At 44.3% G+C, this 24,978-nt stretch overlaps 1 protein-coding gene across 1 annotated transcript in view; it reads right to left on the reverse strand.

The window, feature by feature from the left end:
• Window positions 1-1,684: 1,684 nt before the first annotated feature.
• TGFBRAP1 (transforming growth factor beta receptor associated protein 1) overlaps window positions 1,685-24,978 on the reverse strand; it is an 86,157-nt gene continuing 62,863 nt past the window's right edge. Inside the window, exons 9-12 of the mRNA XM_082247370.1 lie at window positions 20,913-21,059; window positions 15,018-15,177; window positions 14,412-14,845; window positions 1,685-2,533 (exon numbers count right to left, since the gene is read on the reverse strand). Of these exons, the coding sequence (XP_082103496.1) occupies window positions 2,348-2,533; window positions 14,412-14,845; window positions 15,018-15,177; window positions 20,913-21,059 (927 nt within the window). The 3' untranslated portion in view covers window positions 1,685-2,347. The remainder of the gene's footprint in view (window positions 2,534-14,411; window positions 14,846-15,017; window positions 15,178-20,912; window positions 21,060-24,978) is intronic.

The following is a 24,978-nucleotide window of genomic DNA, read 5'->3' on the forward strand; positions in this document are numbered from 1 at the left end:
GAGAACACAGCGTCTCTCCTGTCAGAGCTTCACAGGTGTAGTTCTAACTGCACTCTCCGAGCTCCGCAAAACTATGAGATGTAAGTTAAAGAGGCAAGTCCACGAGATGGTATACATGTCACTGGACTAAACTCATAGTATGCCAGCACATTTTACAAAATGGCTGAATTCCTGGAAAGTTTTCTTTCTGCTGGGACAGTAGTAAAAAGAAAATAAACACAAATACAATATTAAGGCTCTATTCTCACTAGTGCTGATTCCCAGTGCGACTTTCATGGGACTTATTACATTCTACGGCAAGAGTGCTCAACCTGTGACCCTCTAGTTGTTGCATAGCTACAAGTTCCATCATGCCTCTGCCTTTGGGAGTCATGCTTGTAACGGTCAGCAGCTTGCAATGCCTCGTGGGACTTGTAGTTCTGCAACAGCTGGAGGGCCACTGGTTAAGTGCTCATGCATTGCATTCAAGTCTAAAGAAAGTTGCATCACAGTATTGCAAGAACCCTTTTTTAGAGTCGCAACTGGAGTCTTAGAAATTAGGAGGGTGGCCATTAAAATACATGGTTTTCAACTTGTCATGTGGACTTCACATGTCACAAGTCGCACTAGTGAGAACAGAGCCTTAGTGGCGCATATTCTAAAAATCACAGCTACAAAAGACAGGAAACAAGGAAAGGAAAATAAACGGACAGGAAACAGGAACCAAGCTGCAGAGGCAGAGCAAGACAGAGTTTATTAAGAATAAAGTAAGTTGCTGCATTACATATGATTTTTTTTCTTTAACCACTATGATCTGGCTATTTCAGTTATTTTCAAACTTATCGGTCTCATGCCGTTTTCAATTTTACTTCTTTAACGTAAAACTATGGTGGCAAACATCACATCGCAAGAAGGTATAAAGCCTCCCTGTCCTGATAATGTCACTTACATATGACCAGGTTTTTAACCAACTCATGTTAAAAACTTGCACTGGTAGCACAGCTGATACAGCAGATACTAAATCTTTAGTATGGATCTTTAGAGGGGGAGATTAAAATGGCCAATCAAAGGAATGAGTTGGACATGCCTCGGTCTAGCGGTTATAGCACAAGCCAGTTGTGTGGTAACTGCCAATAAATGCAACATGCACTATATGACATGGGAGTACATGGGGCAGTGGTGTCAGCAGTATGTTTCCAGAGTTGCAAAACTGTACAATAGCACCGTCCTTTGAACATTTACCCCGTTCAGAGAACTGGATAACAGACTATCATCATAACTTCAATGCCATAGAGATTTACAGCTGCATGGTACATGTATTCTACAGAACTGTGACTGAAAATAATTCACTTGTTTGAAATTTCCCAAAACATTGTTTCAATGTGATACAGGACTTGAACAGTAAAAGACACGCTTATTTGCTTAAAAAGAAAAAATAAATCCTCATTCCACTGGTCCAACCACTTTTCAGCTATGTGCAAGGTTTTCCTAACTAACCATATAACAATATGTACATGCCAAGGTCAAAAATACAGGGTGTGGGGTATTGCAGGCAGTGAATTAGTGGCTCCCCCTGATTGTAAACCTCTACATGTAGCAGAAAAAGGAAACAGTAAAAAAAGGAAATGGTAAAAAAAGGAAACAGTAAAAACAAACAAAATAAAAAAAATAAAAAATGGAACACACAGGACTTCCATAATCAATATATTAAATCAAGTTAAATCGCTGTATACTGAAATAATCTTTAAAATGTTTAGTGGATTTCAGCTCTAATCAGATGGTTATGACATAATTGATAAGCCTTTTGAAGTTGTACTGCATTCCCAGAACTACATTTGGAAGAGTGTGGTACAGCCAGTGCTCGGTCCATGGAAAAGGATCATCTTCTACGTGACTGGAATGCTGACTATGACCATGAGATTGATAGAATGCAATACATAAAACATCTATGATTGAATAGACCCATACCATAAACTTCCACAATGACTGCCATCTTAGCTGGGCAGACAGACCCATTCACCACATCTTGTCTCCTACAGTTCATGTTCCTTTACCCAGCCTATTAAAGTATATGCAAAATATCCTCAGTGCAAATATCTTTAAAAAAATGCAAATAGCTCAGTTAAGAATTCAGATGGACATTTGATTCCGCCATGGTTTACATAGCTGAGCAAAGACAGATATAGCCAGCATCCTTCTATGCCAGGTCCTGCACAGTCAAATTTCTATCATCATCATTAGTCTACAGGTCTGCCGATAAGTGCATTGGTTTTCACATTACATTGCACTGAAGCCTCCAGCTTTCCTGTTCCATTGTGGTCTCCAGGGGGAGGCTACTGTAGTCACCGTTATGCTTCATCATTTTAGATCATGTTCTTTTGCCTTGACTGGGCACATGGTCAATGCTGCTATTAATGTGCTGGTTGGTGGCACAGTGGGTATGAACAATGTGACCATTGGGCTGTCTGGCAAATACCGGTTCTTGGAATGGCTTTCGGCACATGTGGCAAAGCTTCTTCTCGGAAAGTATTACTGGCTTTTCCTTCATGCTTAACTGAAAATAGAAAACATGCATCAGTGGTATCATCACCTTGGTATGAAAACAGCTAACACTGAACGCTCAATATTTTAAACCCTTAATATATAATTGGCCCTACTATGTATATATAAATGTGAGTTAGTGACCTTAGATTGTAAGCTCCTTGAGGGCAGGGACTGATGTGAATGTGCAATGTATATGTAAAGCGCTGTGTAAATTGACAGCGCTATACAAGTACCTGAAATAATAATAATAATAATAATAATAATAATAATATCCTGTTGCCGGCCGGCCCGCCCGCCCACCCACCTGCCAGCAGCACAAATACTGTGGATGGGCGGTAGCTACAGCCTAAAGTGACATACTCATACATCACTTACCACAGGACACAGCAGATTGTGGTTGCCAGTACCCGGCCGCTTTGATCACATGATCACAATTGTAAATAAAGCTGGTATGCATGAATTTAACAGCTGTGTTTCCTATGCTATGATTGGCCAATAGCTATTACATGGTACATGGACCAATCACAGCACCCTGTACTATGTGATTAGCTGTAGCCCATCACAGATCATTAGTAATCATAGCTGTCATTAATCATTAATGACAGCTATGATTTTTACATTAATGATAAATGTAACCCATTCATGACAGTTGACAGCAAAGTGTACAAATATATAAATAAATCCCCGATCGAACCCCCAAGTAGTACAGTGTTACTATGGTGACACTGAACTACTCTTAAGAAAGTATGTTAACCACTTTAAGACCGGAGGATTTTCCTGCTTAACGTCCAGGCCACTTTTTGCAACTTGGCACTGCGCAAATTTGACTGATAATTGCGCAGTCATGCAACACTGTACCCAAACTAAATTTGTGTCCTTTTTTTCCCCACAAACAGAGCTTTCTTTTGGTGGTTTTTGATCACCTCTGCGCTTTTCATTTTTTGCGATATTAATAAAAAAAGAACGAAAATTTTGCGAAAAAATTAACATTTTCTACTTTGACAGTTAAAAAATATCCAATATATTCAATTTTTGTCATATATTTAGGCCAAAATGTATTTAGCTACATGTCTTTGACAAAAAAATTCTCAACGAGCATATTTTTAACCGCTTTAACCCTATTCCTGACCAGGCTATATTTTGCGATTCGGCACTGCGTTACTTAACAGACAATTGCGCGGTCGTGCAACGCTGTACCCAAATTAAATTTTTTTTCCCCCACAAATAGAGCTTTCTTTTGGTGGTATTCGATCACCTGTGCGATTTTTAATTTTTGAAAAAAAAAGAGTGACAATTTAAAAAAAAAAAAAAAAAAATTTTTCACATTCTGCTATATAACATTCCCCAAAAGAAATTTATAAAACAACATTTTTTAACATTTTAGGCCAATTTGTTTTCTGCTACATATTTTTGGTAAAAAAAAAAAAAAGTTATTGTGTTTACCAACTACGGGAAAGATTTGTCATTTTTATTGTTTATTTTTTTTTTACTAGTAATGGCGGCGATCTGCAATTTTTGTTGCGGGACTGCGACATTGCGGCGGACAGATCGGACCCCTGACATTTGACACTTTTGGGGGTATCAGTGACATTACTACAGTAATCAGTGCTATAAATATGCACTGTTACTGTAATAATGACACTGGCAGGGAAGGGGTTAACACTGTTGGTGATCAAGGGGTTAAATGTATGCCTCATGCTTACTGACATGTGTGGGGGGAGGGGTTGCGTGACACAGACACAGATCGCAGGTTCAGCTATGCTGAATCCTGTAATCTGTCACTGTCTGTCACATAGGAGATCCGCCCGCATTGTTTACACAAGCGGGCGGATTTCCTCACTCGATCCCCGACGATCGGGGAAGAGCGGCGGAGATCACCGCCTCTCCTCCCCTGGCCCGACTCCCGCTGTGTCTGAATACAGCAGGAGCGTGCCGCCGAGAGAGGGGAGAGTCTGGCGACGTAGGTCTTTGTTGCCAGACCTTAACGAGCCACTTTGCCACAGTACTGTCCATGTAGGCAGTCGGCAAGTGGTTAACCACTTAAGCCCTGGAAGATTTTACCCCCTTCCTGACCAGGGTTTATTTTGCGATTCGGCACTGCGTGACTTTAACGGACAATTGCGCGGTCGTGCGACGCTGTACCTAAACTAATTTATAGTCCTTTTTTTCCCCACAAACAGAGCTTTCTCTTTCGTCCTCCGACAGTCGCCGCCATCTTCATATTCGTCACAATGGGGTATTAGACTTTGCTCCGTAGGAGTAGCTAGGCAACAGAATATGTCAATATTAAAGCTTTTAACATATCCCCACCCCAGGGGGTGGTCCCCTCAGTCGATACCCTCCTGCTTCCTGTTTCAGTTTCAATGTCTAGCTTGTCAGGATTGAAGTGTTGGTCGGTGGACCAATCTTCGCGTAAGACCTTGGCTAATCTGCCCTATGATGGTTCTCGCCTTTTTTGGTGAGTCCCTAGATACGTTAATTAGGGGGATCACGGGTGGTAAGAGCACGCTCTTACCCTAATCCCACAAGGCTAAGATGGCTCCTGGTAAGAAGCCGTGGACTGGTAAGCAAAAGTCCGGCCAGTCCGGTTCAGCGACCCACAACAGTGCGGCCTGAAGGGGCGCCCTCACCCGACTCTGGGGTGGGGGGGACGCTTGCTCGGTTTCCTTCAGCCATGGCTGTCCCGGGTTCGGGACATGTGGGTTCAGGAAATCGTTCGATCTGGCTACGAGATCGAGTTTCTCTATAGGCCGGAGCGCAGATTTTTTCCCTCAAATCTTCTACTGTCCCCGGAGCGTTTGCGGGATCTGCATCTAGCGGTGCAGGACCTGAGGGCTCAGGGAGTGGTGGTCCCGGTGCCTCATCGGGACAGGTTTTGGGGGTTCTATTCCAATCTGTTCACCGTGCCCAGGAAGGAGGGCAAGGTACGTCCGATTCTGGACTTAAAGGCGCTGAACCGCTTTGTGCGGGTGCGCAAGTTCCGCATGGAATCTCTGCGGTCGGTGGTGGCTGCCCTGGTTCCGGGGGAGTTCATGGCTTCCATCGACTTGAAGGATGCGTATCTTCACATCCCGAATTTCGAGGGTCACCAGAGGTACCTTCGATTCGCCATAGCGGAGGATCACTACCAATTTGTGGCATTGCCCTTTGGTCTCGCCTCGGTTCCACGGGTGTTCACCAAGGTGCGGGCACCGGTTTTGGCTTTGTTGAGAGCCCAGGGCGTCTCTGTCCTAGGGTATCTGGACGATATTCTGGTTCGGTCTGCGACCAGCCAGGGTCTGGAGAAGGCTCTGTCCGTTACGATGCAGTCTCTGCAGGAGTTTGGTTGGACGATAACTTTTCCAAAGTCAGCACTGTGCCCATCGGTTCGTCTCCCTTACCTGGGAATGGTTCTGGACTCTGTCCAGGCGAAGGTCTTCCTACCGGACGACAAACTCAGGACTCTTCAGGAAGGAAGTCAGGTCCCTCAGGGACGCTCCGTCCTCGTCCACTCGGACGTGCATGAGATGTCTGGGATTGATGGTCTCGGCTTTCGAGGCGATTCCCTTCGCCCAGTTTCACACGCGGGGTCTCCAAGCGGAGATCCTGTCCAGGTGGGACGGGCGACCGCGATCTCTGGATCCGGATTTCGTTGGGCCATCGCACCAGAAGGGTTCTTCTGTGGTGGCTCCTGTCCCCGCCGGTGTCAGGGGGCAAGTCTTTTCGTCCTCTCTCATTGACGGTGGTCACCACGGATGCCAGCCTGTCGGGCTGGGGTGGTGTTCTGGGCGTTCTGTCCGCCCAGGGAACTTGGTCGGAGGGGGAATCCTCCCTTCCGGTCAGCATTCTGGAATTGCGTGCGATGATTCTCTGCCTTCAACGTTGGCCGGACAGGCTGCAGGGCTGTCCGGTTCGGGTGCAGACGGACATTGCCACGGCGGTGGCTTACGTCATTCGCCAAGGGGACACCAAGAGGGCCCGGGTGGCTCGGGAAGTGGCCGACATTCTGTCTTGGGCCGAGACGCATGTCTCGGCGATATCGGCGGTTCACATTCCAGGGGTTGGAGAACTGGCGGGCGGATTATCTGATGCCGCCAGTCCCTGGACCAGGGGGAATGGCCCCTCCGTCCGGGTGTTCTCCAGATGTTGTGCGCGACGTGGGGTCTTCCGGAGGTGGACCTGTTCGCGTCTCGTCTGTACAGCAAGGTGTACAGGTTCGTGGCAAGGCCACGCGATCCTCGGGCAGACGCGCCAGACGCGTTGGTAGCTCCGTGGCATCAGTACTGACTGATGTATGCGTTTTCACCGTTTCAATTGCTGCCCAGGTTCCTTCGCAGGTTGGTCTCGGAACCAAAACACGGTGATTCTTGTGACACCGGACTGGCCTCGCCGGTCCTGGTACGCAGACCTCGTGCATTTGGCGGTCGACGCCCCGTGGCGTCTGCCTCTTCGGGAAGATCTCCGGTCTCAAGGGCTGATATTTCATCCATTTCATTTGCCGGCCTGGCTGTTGAAACCGAGGCCCTGAGGGATAGGGGTCTCTCCCCTGAGGTCATTCACACTTTGATCGACGCAAGGAATTTTTTCCTCGGGGTAGGTCTTTTACCCTGTTTCGGAGGCCTATTTTGCCTGGTGTGAGTTCAGGGGGTCTTCACCTCGCCCGTGGTCGGTGTCTGGGGTGTTGTCCTTCCTTCGAAAGGGTGTTGACAGCGTTTGGCGCTGGCTATGATCAAGGGTCAGGTGTCTGCGATGGCCGTTCTTTTTTCAACGTCCTATGGCATCTATCTCCTTGATTGGCACTTTTGTTCGGGGGCATCTGGTCCCTCCTAGGAGGGTGCCTCTGCCTCCTTGGGACTGGAATCTTGTTCTGTCCGTGTTACAACATGGTTCTTTTTTGAACGGATCGGGTAGATCTCGTTGTCTATGTTGTCCTAGAAGGTCACCTTTTTCTTTTTTTTGGTGGCGATCAATTCGGCTCGCAGAGTGTCGGAGCTGGCAGCCTGTCCTGCCATTGTCCGTATCTGGTCAAATCACTTGGTTAAGGTGGTCTTGCGACCTAACCCTTCCTTTTTTCCGAAGAGGGTTTCGGAATTTCACCTCAATGAGGACATTGTCTTGCCTTCGCCTTGCGCGAAGTCTAAACATTCGGAGGATGTGGTGTTGCACTCCTTGGATGCTGTTCATGGCGATTAGGGTTTACCTAAAATCGTCTGAATCTTTTCACAAGTCGGATTCTTTGTTTGTCCTTCCGGGGGTCCTCGGAAGGGCGTGGCGGCGTCGGCTTCTGCCGTCGCCAATTGGTTCAGACAGGCCGTTGAACAGGCCTATGCTTTGCGGGGAAAAGTTTCCCTTATGCCTGTGAGGGCGCACTCTACCAGATCTCTGAGTACGTCTTGGGCCTGTCGTCATGGGGCTTCTGTGGCCCAGGTGTGTAGGGCGGCGACTTGGTCGACCGTGCACACCTTCACTCTGTTCCACAGAGTGGATGTTCAAGCATCGGCAGATGCTTCCTTTGGCCGCAAGGTTCTTAGTGCGGCGGTCCCTTAGGGTCCTTGGTTTTGGTCCTTTGGGCTGTTGGATTTCTTTGTATCCCTGGGTTATTTGTTTTTTTCCTGGGTTATTGCTCCCGTTGAGCAAATTTTTTCTCGTGTTGCCCAGCTGGTTTCCTTCCTTTGGTAAGGTTACTTTCTTGATGTGGAGACTGTGTTGCCTTTAGGCGCGGCTGCGTTTCCCACCCCTCATGTTTGCACTGCTTTGGGACGTCCCCATTGTGACGAATATGAAGATGGCGACGACTGTCGGAGGACGTAAGAGAAAACTGAATTTTTGTAAAATCTTACCTGTAAAATTCCTTTCTCTGAGTCCTCCGACAGTCGCCGCCCCCGCCCCTCTTTTGGGGTTTAGGTACTCTACTGCTATTCCACTGAAACTGAAGCAGGAAACAGGAAGCAGGAGGGTATAGACTGAGGGGACCACCCCCTGGGGTGGGGATATGTTAAAAGCTTTAATATTGACATATTCTGTTGCCTAGCTACTCCTACGGAGCAAAGTCTAATGCCCCATTGTGACGAATATGAAGATGGCGGCGACTGTCGGAGGACTCAGAGAAAGGAATTTTACAGGTAAGATTTTACAAAAATTCAGTTTTCTTTTGGTGGTATTTGATCACCTGTGTGATTTTTTGATCATGCGCTATAAACAAAAAAAGAGCGTCAATTTTGCAAAAATAGCAGTATTTTTCAAATTTTTTTTATATGAAATTCCCCCAAAAAAATGTAAAAAAATCGAAATTTTTTAACATGTTCGGCCAATTTGTTTTATGCTACATATGTTTGGTAAAAAAAATAAATAAAAAAAAAAAAAAAATCGCAAAAGCGTATTTCGATTGATTTGCGCTAGGGATGCACCGAAATTTCGGCCACCGAAATTAATCGGCCGAAAATGAGCCTATCCTATTTCGGCCGATAATGGGTTAACAGTGCCGAAATTAATATGGCCACCGTGAGGAAGGAGGAGGGCGCAGCGCAGGGCAGGTTTTAAAAGTCCCGCCTCTGGCCGCCCTCTCAATGACATCCCTACTACTAGATGTGTGCATGAATGAAGGGACATACCAGGCGGGAGGGCGGGGCGAGCGGCCGCTAATAGATAGAACTACAGTGGGTACGGAAAGTTTTCAGACCCCCTTAAATTTTTCACTCTTTGTTATATTGCACCCATTTGCTAAAATCATTTAAGTTCATTCTTCTTCCTCATGAATGTACACATAGCACCCCATACTGACAGAAAAACACAGAATTGTTGACATTGTTGCAGATTTATTAAAAAAGAAAAACTGAAATATCACATGGTCCTAAGTATTCAGACCCTTTGCTCAGTATTTAATAGAAGCCCCCTTTTGATCTAATACAGCCAGGAGTCTTTTTGGGAAAGATGCAACAAGTCTTTCACACCTGGATTTGGGGATCCTCTGCCATTCCTCCTTGCAGATCCTCTCCAGTTCTGTCAGGTTGGATGGTAAACGTTGGTGGACAGCCATTTTTAGGTCTCTCCAGAGATGCTCAATTGTGTTTAAGTCAGGGCTCTGGCTGGGCCATTCAAGAACAGTTGTTGTGAAGCCACTCCTTCGTTATTTTAGCTGTGTGCTTAGGGTCATTGTCTTGTTGGAAGGTAAACCTTCGGCCCAGTCTGAGGTCCAGAGCACTCTGGAGAAGGTTTTTGTCCAGGATATCCCTGTACTTGGCCGCATTCATCTTTCCCTCGATTGCAACCAGTCGTCCTGTCCCTGCAGCTGAAAAACACCCCCACAGCATGATGCTGCCACCACCATGCTTCACTGTTGGGACTGTATTGGACAGGTGATGAGCAGTGCCTGGTTTTCTCCACACATACCGCTTAGAATTAATTCCAAAAAGTTCTATTTTGGTCTCATCAGACCAGAGAATCTTATTTCTCACCATTTTGGAGTCCTTCAGGTGTTTTTTTAGCAAACTCCATGCGGGCTTTCATGTGTCTTACAGGAGAGGCTTCCGTCGGGCCACTCTGCCATAAAGCCCCGACTGGTGGAGGGCTGCAGTGATGGTTGACTTTCTACAACTTTCTCCCATCTCCTGACTGCATCTCTGGAGCTCGGCCGCAGTGATATTTGGGTTCTTCTTTACCTCTCTCACCAAGGCTCTTCTCCCCCGATAGCTCAGTTTGGCCGCCGGACGGCCAGTTCTAGGAAGGGTTCTGGTCGTCCCAAACGTCTTCTATTTGAGGATTATGGAGGCCACTGTGCTCTTAGGAACCTTAAGTGCAGCAGAAATCTTTTTGTAACCTTGGCCAGATCTGTGCCTTGCCACAATTCTGTCTCTGAGCTCTTCAGGCAGTTCCTTTGACCTCATGATTCTCATTTAATCTGACATGCATTGTGATCTGGAAGGTCTTATATAGACAGGTGTGTGGCTTTCCTAATCAAGTCCAATCAGTATAATCAAACACAGCTGGACTCAAATGAAGGTGTAGAACCATCTCAAGGATGATCAGAAGAAATGGAAAGCACCTGAGTTAAATATATGAGTGTCACAGCAAAGGGTCTGAATACTTAGGACCATGTGATATTTCAGTTTTTCTTTTTTAATAAATCTATAACAATGTCAACAATTCTGTGTTTTTCTGTCAGTATGGGGTGCTATGTGTACATTCATGAGGAAGAAGAATGAACTTAAATGATTTTAGCAAATGGCTGCAATATAACAAAGAGTGAAAAATTTAAGGGGGTCTGAATACTTTCCGTACCCACTGTATGTGATCCTTCCCTGTCAGCTCAGCGGGACTGTGTGTGAAATTCTGTGAATGAGAACTGACCTGACACCGGGCAGGGGGCGGCCGCTAATAGCTGTAACTATGCGAGCCCTTCACTTCCCTGTCAGAGGAGATACGTGCCTGACAGGGAAGTGAAGGGCTCACAGTTATTAGCGGCCGCTCCGCCCGGTGTCAGGTCAGTTCTCATTCACAGAATTTCACACAGTCCCGCTGACAGGAAGGATCACATAGTTCTATCTATTAGCGGCCGCTCGCCCCGCCCTCCCGCCCGGAGTGTCAGGGAATTGAAGAGAAGTGAAGCTCACATAGTGACAGCTATTAGCGGCCGCTCGCCCGCCCGGTGTGTCAGTTCATTCATGTACAGATCGTAGTAGTAGTGACATCACCGGGAGGCGGGCGGCCGGCCAGAGGCGGGACTTTTGAATAATGGACACCGTGACCGGAGGAGCTGAGTAAGTAGGAGAGGGACGCTGAGGCTGATGCGGGGGGGAGGGGGGGGGGGTGATAGCTGAGGCAGCTTACCATTGGTATTTGTATTAATTATGCAGCATGAGGGGTTAATGCATTGTCACTGCTGCATTAGTGACCGACCAGTGGCAGTTAATTAACCCCTTTGTGCTGCATTAGTGCAACCAGTATCAGTGCAACCAGTGTTAATTAACACTGATACTGGTTGCACTAATGCAGAACAAAGGGGTTAATTAACTGTCACTGGTTGGTCACTAATAGATGAGTGACCAGCAGTGACAATACATTAACCCCCTCATGCTGCATAATACAAATACCATTGGTAATTAAATTAACCTATTGCCAACCCATCACAGTACATATACTGTGGCAGGGTGGCAGCGACAGGTGTACGTCGCTGCCTGTTTTTGGTGTATGCCCCTGTTCTATCTATTTTAAAATTATTTGGGGGAAAAAGTCATTTTCGGTTTTCGACCAATGGCATCCTGTATTTTCGGTTTCGGCCCAAAATTTTCATTTCGGTGCATCCCTAGTTTGCGCAAAAGTTATCGCGTTTACTAACAAAAGGGAAAGATTTTTGTCATTTTTGTTGGTTTTTTTTTTTAACACGTAATGGCGGCGATCTGCAATTTTTGTGGTACTGCGAAATTGCGGCGGACAGATCGGACCCTTGACTGACATTTTTGACACTTTTGGGGTTACCAGTGACATTTCTACAGTAATCAGTGCTATACATATGCACTGTTACTGTAAAATTACACTGGCAGTGAAGGGGTTAACTTTTTTTGAGAGGGAGGGGCTGTGTGTGTCCCTAGGGGTGTGATTCTAACTGTGATTGGCTGTGGCTTGAGCTGTAGGAACAGTGATCAACGGTGACCGTCCTACATAGTAGAACCGTATGATCACAGGGGAGAATGACAGGCGGCTTGTTTACATTAGCCGCCTGACTTTCTCCCTCTGCAGCGACGATTGCCGAGTGACCGGCGGACATCGGGTCCACCGGTCACACGCGCGCGGGGGGGGGGGGGGGGGGGTCCGTGACCACGCGGGAGCGCGACTCCGGGGGCACGCACTCGCTCCCTAGACCCTCACAGGCTAGCGACGTACATATACGTCACTTTGCCTGTGAGGGGCTGACTGCCGACGTAAATAGTCGTGTGGCAGTCGGCAAGTGGTTAAAAAAAAAAAAAGGAAAAAAAAAAAAGGGTTAAAAAGAAAAACAAAAAGTTGAAAAAAAATAATTTACATTTTTTTTGTCCCTGATCCCCACCACGCCAGTCATATGATGATGCTGTACTGCACTAGTGACAGTATGTAAAAGAAAATTGTGAAAAAAAAAATCTATTCAATTTCATTTTCAAATAAACTGTGACAAATAAAATACAACTTCAAGAAACTCACCATGCCACTTACTAATTGCCTCAGACTGTCTACTTTCTAAAAAGGGGCAATTTGGGGGGCTATTTGTACTGTCCTGGCATTTTGGGGCCTCAAGAAATGAGAGGAGGTCAATACATCAGAACTGATCAAATATATATAACCCATAGTATGTAGACATTATACCTTTCACACAAACCAATATACACTTACTGGGATTTTGTTTTTACCAAAGACATGTAGCAGAATACATTTTGGCCCAAGTTTATGTAGAAATTTGATTTTATTGGATATGTTTTATAAACAGAAAGTAGAAAATATCTGGGGGTCCTTTTCCAAAATTTTCAGTCTTTTTTCATTTATATCGCAATAAATCAAAAACCCAGTGGTGATCTAATTCCACCAAAAGAAAGCTTTATTTGTGTGAAAAGAAACAAGGAAAAAAATTAAATTTGCATACAGCATTGCATGACTTAGCAATTGCCAGTTAAAGTAGCGCAGTGCTCAATAGCAAAAAATGCCCTGATCATGAAGGGAGTAAAACCTTCTGGGGGTCAAGTGGATATTTACTGTAAGGCATGTCAAAATTCGGTTCTTCTACTTTTTGTCTTGTGTTAATACTAGAAAAAATAAATCAAAGGAATGTAACTGAACTGGCCTTCCAATTTTAAACTTTTAAAGGGTTAACTTTTTATAGCTGTATTGCAAGTGAGCCAGCATAATACAGAGGTTTAACAAAACAAAGAATGGTTTTATGGTTAAAAAAAAGGAATACTTTTTCAAAGTCTTTAAAATAGAAGATTTGCCACTAATTTTTTTTATGGGCCAGCAACTGTCAGGCTTCACTGATTTTATTTACTGTATACATGTTACAGACAAGTGATTAATTAAAAAAAATGGAAGACAGGCAGCCAGGCAACTAGCCTTTTCAAAATGTCAGCCATGTCAACTTTTGACAGAGTCTCTTTATTTCATTCTTTGCTGGCATTAAAACTGAACTGTGACGGTATTAACCGTCACTAGGAGTGAAAGACAGATACTTAATGGTTTGGATTGCTTCAAATAGGGTCTGTATTTACACTTATGCTAATGTGTATTGAACTTCAATGTCAGACAGGCTCTCCCTATTGTTTGGACAGAATACACATCCCACCTCATTAAACAGACAACTAGATAATTAGTTCAGGTTAATTATATTTCTGTATACAATTTCATCTGCATATGATAATGTAATCAGGCAACCCCTGACCTGTAATTTAATCAGGAGGGGGATGTGCTCATGTGTGTATAAATTGAGTGTGAAACTGTTCAATAAAGGAGAAGGTTCCAAAAATAAGTTGTTGTCTAGCTTTGTATGTAGTGCAGCTAGGATTTGATATCTATGTTAATGACTGCAAGGAAGCCGTATACTGACGGAAGACCAAAAGTACAGTGTGGGTCGGCGGTTCCGTTACATGAACATATGCCAAATTCAGCATGGATTTTGTCAGCAAGTATAGACACTAGCATCGATCACACAAATCTATTGTCTCATTGGAAGATGGTCAACAGGTATTTACAGAAAACTGTGGTAAACGTCCACAAGAAATTGCCTCTGGCAATTGAAGCAGACAGTTCACAAGATTATTTACAACCTGTGTCCTGACTTCCTTTCATTGAACCTGCAAGATATGCGGATATGTCTTATGTATATCAGATCTGGTACTAGGAATAAAAACATTTTAGAAGTCACTATAAATCTAAAACGCCTCTTCACTCACCTTCTCCTTTTTGTAGATATTGTTCTCTGCCCTTGCTAATCCTACTGCCACCTGTGACATCCTTAAAGCATGAACATGCTCCCTCATGGCCCCTGCCAGGAATGGGCAAAGAAGCTGCACAGACCATTCTTGTGGCAACAGATGCAAAACAGTGGCAGCATCAAATTCTGTGGGGTGGTTATTCAATAAGTCTACAGCAGCCACTGTCAAAGCATTGCCAGGTGTGGACGGACTGAGGTAGGAGGAAAGGAGGAGCTGAAAAAGTCTCTTGCGATAAGGAGCATCCCTGCCCTCAGAGTTCCACATACAAAAACTCTCAGCTGCAGAAAAGTCTTTTAAATGATGAACTAAGATATCCAATGCTTGATCATGCTCTTCCAGTTTCCCATGTAGTATTGCTCGCTCCATATGCATATCTGTGCCTTTGATTTTATCTGATAGAGGAAATAACAGAACAAATCCGAGTAAACTAAGATACAGAACAAACACAAAATAGATATATTTATTCAAAAACTTCACCACCATTGCAAACGAGAAATAATTATGAGACAAAATAGCTTCAGTACAGTTCCATTCAAGAATGAGAGAAAAAAACTAAGCACACACCTAAGAGGAAGTGGACCCGGTAAATGTCTGACTGCCGCAGAAGGTTTTGAAATCTGTGACGCAGCTCCTCCAGTTCAGTATGGTCTGAAGAGTCCATAGATTTTAGTCCTAAGATTTCTTCAAGGTATAACACAGCCAAGTGTGTGTGGTACTTTTCCTTCTGGATGTAAGGAGAAAAAAAACATTTGATAACTCAGAATAAAGAACAACTTGTAATTAAATGGCTGTTACACCCCTTTCACACATGCGGACCTGTTAGTCCGTTTTTCATCCATCCGTTGACGGATGTAAAATGAATATCAATACATCTCTATGGAAAAAAAAAAAAAGGAAAATGGATGATCATCCATTTACATGAGCTTTCATCAACATCCGTTTTTTTTTTTTTTTTTTTAGAACGGATCAAAGCCATTTTTTTCTAATGTTAAAAAACGGATCAGACGAAAAGCAGGATGTAAAAGCGGACAAACGGTATGTTTTTGCATAAAAAATGGCTCCAGAACACAAGTGGTTACAAAAAAGGCTGTAAAAACAGATGACAAACTTCCGAAGAAAAAAACTGATGAAAAACATGACTGAACTGATGAACCAAATGGTCCACATGTGTGAAAGTGGCCTTAAACACTGAAAGTATATGTTGAGGCAAATAAGCTCCACAAATCAGGGAGAAAGCACATTGCTAGGGAAGACATGGCTCTCCTAATTTATATACTATATGTGCTTCTGCATCAGTATGTGTAGAGGCCCTATAATAAAAAAAGAGGTTGTAGATCACAGCAATACTAACTTCCATTAACATTGTTCTGCAAAAAAAAACATATTTATAAAAAAAATGATATACTTATATTAGAAAAACATATATCATTCAAGCCTTGAAATAAACCAAATGTTTGGAATCACTTAACAATTTTAAAGAACTCCATCTTGCCACAGATCTGGCCTGAACATTTTATGTCCCTCACTAACCTGTGAGGCTGCTGGATGTGCAGTATAAACTATATGTAGCTGCAGCTACATACAGCATAACGCACTGTGTTCGGGGTGCGAGCAGAGACTTCCGGTCTTATACCGAAACACAGAAGAGTCTACCGCAGCCGCGCTCAGCCACTCAGAGCAAGCAATGTATTCTATCAGTGAATACAAAGCTTCCTCTGATTCCTCTGAGTCAAAGAGGCGGGCTGATGATGTCACAACCTCTGACTCCAATAAGAAGCCAATCAGAGGAAGCTTTGTATTCATTGATAGAATACATTGCTTGCTCTGAGTGATTAGGCGCCACTGCGGTAGACTCCTCTGTATGCTCTTCTGAGTCTCCGCTCACACCCTGAACACAGTTCGGTATGCTGTATGTAACTGCAGCTACATGCAGTTTATAGCGCACATCCAGCGGCATTACAGGTTGGTGAGGGACAGTGGAAGTCTGTGGAAAGATCAAGCCCTTGTTTAAATTACACACTAATACTTTTTTTTTTTTTAATCAATGTGCAATTTAGCTAAGATATACTAATAATACACATAGATAAATCTAAGGCTGTCCAAAGATGGATGAAAATTTGTATGGTTTAGCAGGGACCAGTTGAATTTCAATCCATCTATGGCCATTCCCTCTTGACAGAAGTAAAAATACTTTTGTCAATCAACTGCAGCCACTGATTAGGAGTGCCGCTGTCAAAATACACAGTGGAATAGTGAGGGGGGGGGGGGGATTCCTCCAGCCAGCTAGCATGTGTAGATAAAGGATTCCATAAATTGTTGTTTTTTTTCTCGTATAGACTGCTGTCTGATTGAAAAAAATAAAAATTAACCAACCTAAAGCTGGCCCTAGATAAGTCAGTTTTTTTCAATCAACCAGCAGTTTGAAATAAAAAAAAAAAAAAAAAAAAAAAGAATCATGCCATTGGCCTAGGAGGCGGCGGGACGACTCGAGGAGACGCTGGGGGACTGAGGAGAAGCCGCCACCGCATCAGGTAAGTGCTGGTCTGGGGGGGGGGGGGGGGGCACGCTACGCTGATCTCTCTGCATTGAAAGGGGGGCGCGCTGGTCTCTCTGCATTGAAAGGGGGGCGCGCTGGTCCCTCTGCATTGAAAGGCGGGCGCGCTGGTCCCTCTGCATTGAAAGGCGGGCGCGCTGGTCCCTCTGCATTGAAAGGCGGGCGCGCTGGTCCCTCTGCATTGAAAGGCGGGCACGCTGGTCCCTCTGCATTGAAAGGCGGGCACGCTGGTCCCTCTGCATTGAAAGGCGGGCACGCTGGTCACTCTGCATTGAAAGGCGGGCACGCTGGTCACTCTGCATTGAAAGGGGGCACGCTGGTCACTCTGCATTGAAAGGGGGCACGCTGGTCACTCTGCATTGAAAGGGGGCACGCTGGTCACTCTGCATTGAAAGGGGGCACGCTGGTCACTCTGCATTGAAAGGGGGCACGCTGGTCACTCTGCATTGAAAGGGGACACGCTGGTCACTCTGCATTGAAAGGGGACACGCTGGTCACTCTGCATTGAAAGGGGACACGCTGGTCACTCTGCATTGAAAGGGGACACGCTGGTCACTCTGCATTGAAAGGGGACACGCTGGTCACTCTGCATTGAAAGGGGGCACGCTGGTCACTCTGCATTGAAAGGGGGCACGCTGGTCACTCTGCATTGAAAGGGGGCACGCTGGTCTGTCTGCATTGAAAGGGGGCACGCTGGTCTGTCTGCATTGAAAGGGGGCACGCTGGTCTGTCTGCATTGAAAGGGGGCACGCTGGTCTGTCTGCATTGAAAGGGGGCACGCTGGTCTGTCTGCATTGAAAGGGGGCACGCTGGTCTGTCTGCATTGAAAGGGGGCACGCTGGTCACTCTGCATTGAAAGGGGGCACGCTGGTCACTCTGCATTGAAAGGGGGCACATTATACCTTAATTACTGAAGGCCCCTTTCACACTTTTGTGACCTCAAAGTCACGCAATTTTTTACAGCATTTTTTTGCCGCAAAGCAATGCCTATTACATTTTTCTGTTTGCACCCCCCAAAAAATTTTGAGCACCAGCCGCCACTGGATCAGAGATGTTTGATCGCTCAGATCTCAGTCTTAGAGCCGGCGGGGGACAAGTGCAACACTCGACTGATGCTGCATCCATCTAGGTAAGTATGATTCTACAAGAAAAAAAAATTCCCATGCTTCTTTTAACCCTATCAAGCAATTGTGGGAATGGCTTCACTGTAAGGTCAGAGTAAAATGCCTAATCTGGGAAAAGGTTTAAATGTTGTGGGTTGAAATTTATTCTGAATATCTTCAAAAACAGACAGCTGAAATGTAAAGGTCTGCAAGCTGTAAATACCACATATGGTGGTTTGATGAATGCAAAGTCTGATAAAAAAGACCAGTTAATTAAAATGTTATGACATTGTCAATGTTAATATTTCTGATCAATATACAGTGGGTACGGAAAGTATTCAGACCCCCTTAAATTTTTCACTCTTTGTTATATTGCAGCCATTTGCTAAAATCATTTAGGTTCATTCTTCTTCCTCATGAATGTACACATAGCACCCCATACTGACAGAAAAACACAGAATTGTTGACATTGTTGCAGATTTATTAAAAAAGAAAAACTGAAATATCACATGGTCCTAAGTATTCAGACCCTTTGCTCAGTATTTAGTAGAAGCCCCCTTTTGATCTAATACAGCCAGGAGTCTTTTTGGGAAAGATGCAACAAGTCTTTCACACCTGGATTTGGGGATCCTCTGCCATTCCTCCTTGCAGATCCTCTCCAGTTCTGTCAGGTTGGATGGTAAACGTTGGTGGACAGCCATTTTTAGGTCTCTCCAGAGATGCTCAATTGGGTTTAAGTCAGGGCTCTGGCTGGGCCATTCAAGAACAGTCACGGAGTTGTTGTGAAGCCACTCCTTCGTTATTTTAGCTGTGTGCTTAGGGTCATTGTCTTGTTGGAAGGTAAACCTTCGGCCCAGTCTGAGGTCCAGAGCACTCTGGAGAAGGTTTTTGTCCAGGATATCCCTGTACTTGGCCGCATTCATCTTTCCCTCGATTGCAACCAGTCGTCCTGTCCCTGCAGCTGAATAACACCCCCACAGCATGATGCTGCCACCACCATGCTTCACTGTTGGGACTGTATTGGACAGGTGATGAGCAGTGCCTGGTTTTCTCCACACATACCGCTTAGAATTAAGGCCAAAAAGTTCTATTTTGGTCTCATCAGAGCAGAGAATTTTATTTCTCACCATCTTGGAGTCCTTCAGGTGTTTTTTTAGCAAACTCCATGCGGGCTTTCATGTGTCTTACACTGAGGAGAGGCTTCCGTCGGGCCACTCTGCCATAAAGCCCCGACTGCTGGAGGGCTGCAGTGATGGTTGACTTTCTACAACTTTCTCCCATCTCCTGATTGCATCTCTGGAGCTCAGCCACAGTGATCTTTGGGTTCTTCTTTACCTTTCTCACCAAGGCTCTTCTCCCCCGATAGCTCAGTTTGGCCGGACGGCCAGCTCTAGGAAGGGTTCTGGTCGTCCCAAACGTCTTCCATTTGAGGATTATGGAGGCCACTGTGCTCTTAGGAACCTTAAGTGCAGCAGAAATCTTTTTGTAACCTTGACCAGATCTGTGCCTTGCCACAATTCTGTCTGAGCTCTTCAGGCAGTTCCTTTGACCTCATGATTCTCATTTGCTCTGACATGCATTGTGATCTGGAAGGTCTTATAGTATAGAGACAGGTGTGTGGCTTTCCTAATCAAGTCCAATCAGTATAATCAAACACAGCTGGACTCAAATGAAGGTGTAGAACCATCTCAAGGATGATCAGAAGAAATGGAAAGCACCTGAGTTAAATATATGAGTGTCACAGCAAAGGGTCTGAATACTTAGGACCATGTGATATTTCAGTTTTTCTTTTTTAATAAATCATCAACAATGTCAACAATTCTGTGTTTTTCTGTCAGTATGGGGTGCTATGTGTACATTCATGAGGAAGAAGGAAGAATGAACTTAAATGATTTTAGCAAATGGCTGCAATATAACAAAGAGTGAAAAATTCAAGGGGGTCTGAATACTTTCCGTACCCACTGTATAACTACCTTGCTTATTAAAAGCATAATTTGCTAAAAACATCAAAACTTTTGGGTGAATTCAAACTTTTACACATCCTCGTAGATTTTATCATTTTCTAAAGGAAACCCGTACTGAGAGAAATATGCGAGCTTTCATTTAATTGTTGACCAACAGGTATGCAAAGAACATGCATGCAAAACAGGTTAACAGGATCACTGATTGAGCACTGAAGCCAGAAAAAGCCAAGTAATTAGCATTTTCAGAAGAAGCTCACCAACAGCAGCCTCCATAATTCTGTCTGTACTAGTTTTGTTAAATGAATATACAGGAAGATAAATCAGGTCTATCTGTCTTCAATCAATGTGTTTAAAGGTTCATCATAATAAGATCAAGTAAAACATTAGGCTTTTACATTTCACTTACATTGACATAGCAAATAATGAGTGGGGAAATGTCCCTTTTACCTCCTATCTCTTTGCCAAAAAAGGGCTATCCCTTCCATGGCGACACATCTGTCCCAGTGACACCCTTTATAGAAGGAAGCTGTGGAAAATATCCACAATAGGGACACAAACAATAAAAAACTGGCTGTGTTTCTAACCCACCATTGGACTTTCAAAAAAAAAAAAAATCTAAATATTCTTATAAACACAGGAATTCAAAGTCTGCACATGCCTTTACCCCAATAGAAGTTTCTGCTATCAATGTGGCTTTATAGGACATAATGAAGGTTTATGTATCACATCTTGTATAAAGCAAATCATACAATCATTAAAAGCAGTTCGTGTTCACATACAGACTTCTCCCTTGGCTTATAGACCTAAGTATAATGAAGGATTTTCATAAGACAATTACCTGGATCATCTTATCCATGACTAAATGTTCCAAGTAGAGTAGCAAAGCCCGTCGGTACTTGCACAGGTGGCTCACAATTTTATCTGGACAGAAGCCATTCTGCAACTGTTCGTCTAAAGAACGTTTTGTGAAGATCTGGACCCCAAGCTGGAAGATGGATTATAGTAAAAAGTAGATTGAAAACACATTTCCATACAATCTTTCAGAATATAAACCCTAAGGGCTCATGCACATGGGCGTACTTAAGCGTACACCCATGTGAGGGCGGTGTTTGCCCATGCAGGATGCATATGTGTTCCTGTGCATCCACAAGCAGGCATTCCCTTTTATATTAATTGGGATGCAGTGGCTGCATGGACACAGCCTCTGCTCCCGATTGTGTGGGTATGAGTGTGTGTCCCTCAAATGTCTGTTTTCAAGGACATGTTCTCGCATCCACAAGGATGTCAAATTGGGAGCAGTAGCTATGTAGATGCAGCCGCTGCAACCCAATTAACATGAATGGGACTGCCGTCACGTGAGCAAACCCAGCCCTCACACGAGTGTACACTTATGCGCATGTGAAGGAGGCAATAATGTCTTGTGTGTCTGACTAGAGTAATTAAATCATAATTTTCTAAACACAGTGAACACACATCTCTAAATAGAAATGATTTTGAAAGAATAGAATGTGAAACAAAGTGATAAAGCTGCGAATGTACTCCATACAGAAATACATTTTTACATAACTTTACCTGTGCTAAAAATATTATTATGATTATCATGATCAACAATTTTCCTTAAAGGAACGATCAGAGGGATGGGATCCAGATGACATCCTTTTTCAGAATAAGGTAGGGTTTAAAGCACTATTAGCATCTAAACTGGTTGTACAAAAGGCCAATACATTTTTTTTTTTAAATATATATACACATACACCCATTCACCGGCTACTTTATTAGGTACACCTGTTCAATTGCTTGGTAACACAAATTACTAATCAGCCAATCACATAGCAGCAAGTCAATGCATTTAGGCATCTAGTCGTGGTGAAGACGACCTGCTGAATTTCAAACCAAGCATCAGAATGGGGGAATAGAGGAGATTTAAGACATTGAATGTGGCATGGTTGTTCGTGCCAGACGAGCTGGTCTGAGTATTTCAAAAACTGCTGATCTACTGGGATTTTCACACACAACCATCTCTAGAATTTACAGAGATTGGTTTGAAAAAGAGAAAATATCCAGTGAGAGCCAGTTGTGTGGATAAAAATGCCTCGTCGATGTCAGAAGAGAATGGGCAGACTGGTTTGAGATGATAGAAAGACAACAGTAACTACAGCAGCAGAAGACCACACCGGGTGCCACTCCTGTCAAGCTAAGATCAGGAAGCTGAGGCTACAATTCGCACAGGACAACGAAAGATTGGAAAATTGTTGCCTGGTCTGAAGAGTCTTGATTTCAGCTGCGACATTCATTTGGTAGGGTCAGAATTTGGCATAAACAACAGGAAAACATGGATCCATCCTGCCTTGTATCCACGGGTGGTGGTGGTGTAATGATGGGGGGATATTTTCTTGGTACACTTTGGGCCCCTTAGTACCAATTAAGCATAGTTTAAATGCTACGGACTACATGAGTATTATTGCTGACCATGTCCATCCCTTTATGACTACAGTATACCCATCTTCTGATGGCTCTTTCCAGCAGGATAATGCACCATGTCACAAAGCTCAAAACATCTCACTGCTTTCTTGAGCATGACAATGAGTTCACTGTACTCCAATGGCCTCCACAGTCACCAGATCTCAATCCAATAGAGCACCTTTGGGATGTGGTGGAGATTTGCATCATAAATGTGCAGCCAGCAAATCTGCAGCAAGTGCATGAAGCGATCATGTCAATATGGACCAAACTCAATGTTTCCAACACCTTGTTGAATCTATCCCACAAAGAATTAAGGCAGTTCTGAAGACAAAAGGGGGGGTTCAACCCGGTACTAGCAGGGTGTACCAAAAAAAGCAGCAAGTAAGTATATATACAAACAAGAAAAATTGGCCCGCGGGACTTTGTATGAGGTACGTGCTTCGTGGCGTCCCTCTCCTCCACGAGATCACAGATGCCGCAGCTCTGTTTGATCTGCTCTTACCCGTTACATGACGCTAGGGTCCCATTCTTGCTGCCAGCTTCGGATCAACTTGGTTTGGAAGGTGCTTTATTCTATTGCACATTCATCACCCACCCACCATGGACCCCCCTCTCTGGTTGCTATTACATTGGGACCCTTCAGCTCCCGGGTCAGACATGGCACGCCGCCGCCACACAGGAGTCCAATTTCTCCATTTAAGTTTCATTGATTTATATACCTTGAATATATTGATATCTGAAGAAGGAAGATGTTGCTCCCAAAACGCGTCAGTTCACGATGTTATATATTCTACCGTTATGTCATCTCGGTATATTATTCATGCTATGTTTGAAACCGAGTGGTTACACCAAGATGTTTACCAATATGTGATGTAATATTGCCTATGTTGTATATCATCCACATTATAGCCATTGAGCTACATCATGTGCCATTGAGCACATGTTACTATTTTTACCTTTACAACCTGTGTATATTATGAAATAAAATCAAATATTGCTTTATTCATCGATTGTGTATTTCATTGCTCTCCAGCCACTAAGCACGTACCTCATACAAAGTCCCGCGGGCCAATTTTTCTTGTTTGTATATGTATTTTGGGATGGAGGAGTGCTTTGGTGGGAACCAGACCATTGCCCCTTTTTGTTTTGGGTAAGTAAGTATATATCCTTACTTACCGGCCACAAGGTCCATAAAGACAGGGATGAGTGAGTCTGGGATGGAATAAATTAACTGGCCTGCATAGAGTCCTGACCTCAACTCAATAGAACACCTTTGGGATGAATTAGAGTGCAGACTGCGAGCCAGGCCTTCTCTCCAACATCAGTACCTGACCTCACAAATGCGCTTCTGGAAAAATATTCCCATAGACGCACTCCTAAGCCTTGTGGACAGCCTTCCCAGAAGAGTTGAAGCTGCAAAGAGTGGGACAAAAGGTAGGTGTCCCAATACTTTTGGCAAGTGTGTGTGTGTCACTTTTTACCCAATCCCATGCCATGCTATTGTGAAATGATTAGAAAAAGCTAGGACCTGTGTAGAGTCACTTCTGATTAAGTATGCAACTGTTAAGGAGATATGAACCAGAAAAAGCTCAGCTACCATAATGCAAAGAGTGATTCCTCTGCTTTTCTCTCTGTACACCTGTACTGTCATCAGTCTGTATGATGTAGTGGTAAGTCTCCGTACAAACAATTCCAAATATAGGGTGCAAATTTATAGGCTAATTCCTTACAGCTAAACAAGTATGTAACAGTGTAAGTTGTTGGTTTTTAGTACTTTCTAAAACCGTTTCCTAAAAAAATTTTGTGTATGTATGTGTGTATGTATGTATGCATATAAATTTGTTTTTTCATTACACTTATGTTCTGAATATATTCGGGCTACTTTCTTTACTTACAGTGCCTTGCGAAAGTATTCGGCCCCCTTGAACTTTGCGACCTTTTGCCACATTTCAGGCTTCAAACATAAAGATATAAAACTGTAATTTTTTGTGAAGAATCAACAAGTGGGACACAATCATGAAGTGGAACGAAATTTATTGGATATTTCAAACTTTAACAAATAAAAAACTGAAAAAAAGGGGCGTGCAAAATTATTCAGCCCCCCTTAACCACTTGCCGACCGCCGCACGACTATCTACGTGGGCGGTCAGCCCCTCACAGGCAAAGTGACGTAGGTCTACGTCGCTCGCCTGTGAGGGTTTAGGGAGCGAGCGCGCGCCGCCGGAGGCGCGCTCCCGCTCCCGCGTGGTCACGGACCCCCCCGCGCGCGTGACCGGCGGACCCGATCGCCGCCGGCCACTCTGCGATCGGCGGGGGAGAGGGAGAAAGTCAGGCAGCTTGTGTAAACAAGCTGCCTGTCATTCTCCTCTCTGTATGAGAGCTGATCACATGGATCTACTATGTAGATCCATTGATCACTCTGCATACAGTTGAAGCCCCAG

Source organism: Pelophylax lessonae, assembly GCF_965119305.1.
Source record: "Pelophylax lessonae genome assembly, chromosome: 2".
Classification (NCBI taxonomy): Eukaryota; Metazoa; Chordata; class Amphibia; order Anura; family Ranidae; genus Pelophylax; species Pelophylax lessonae.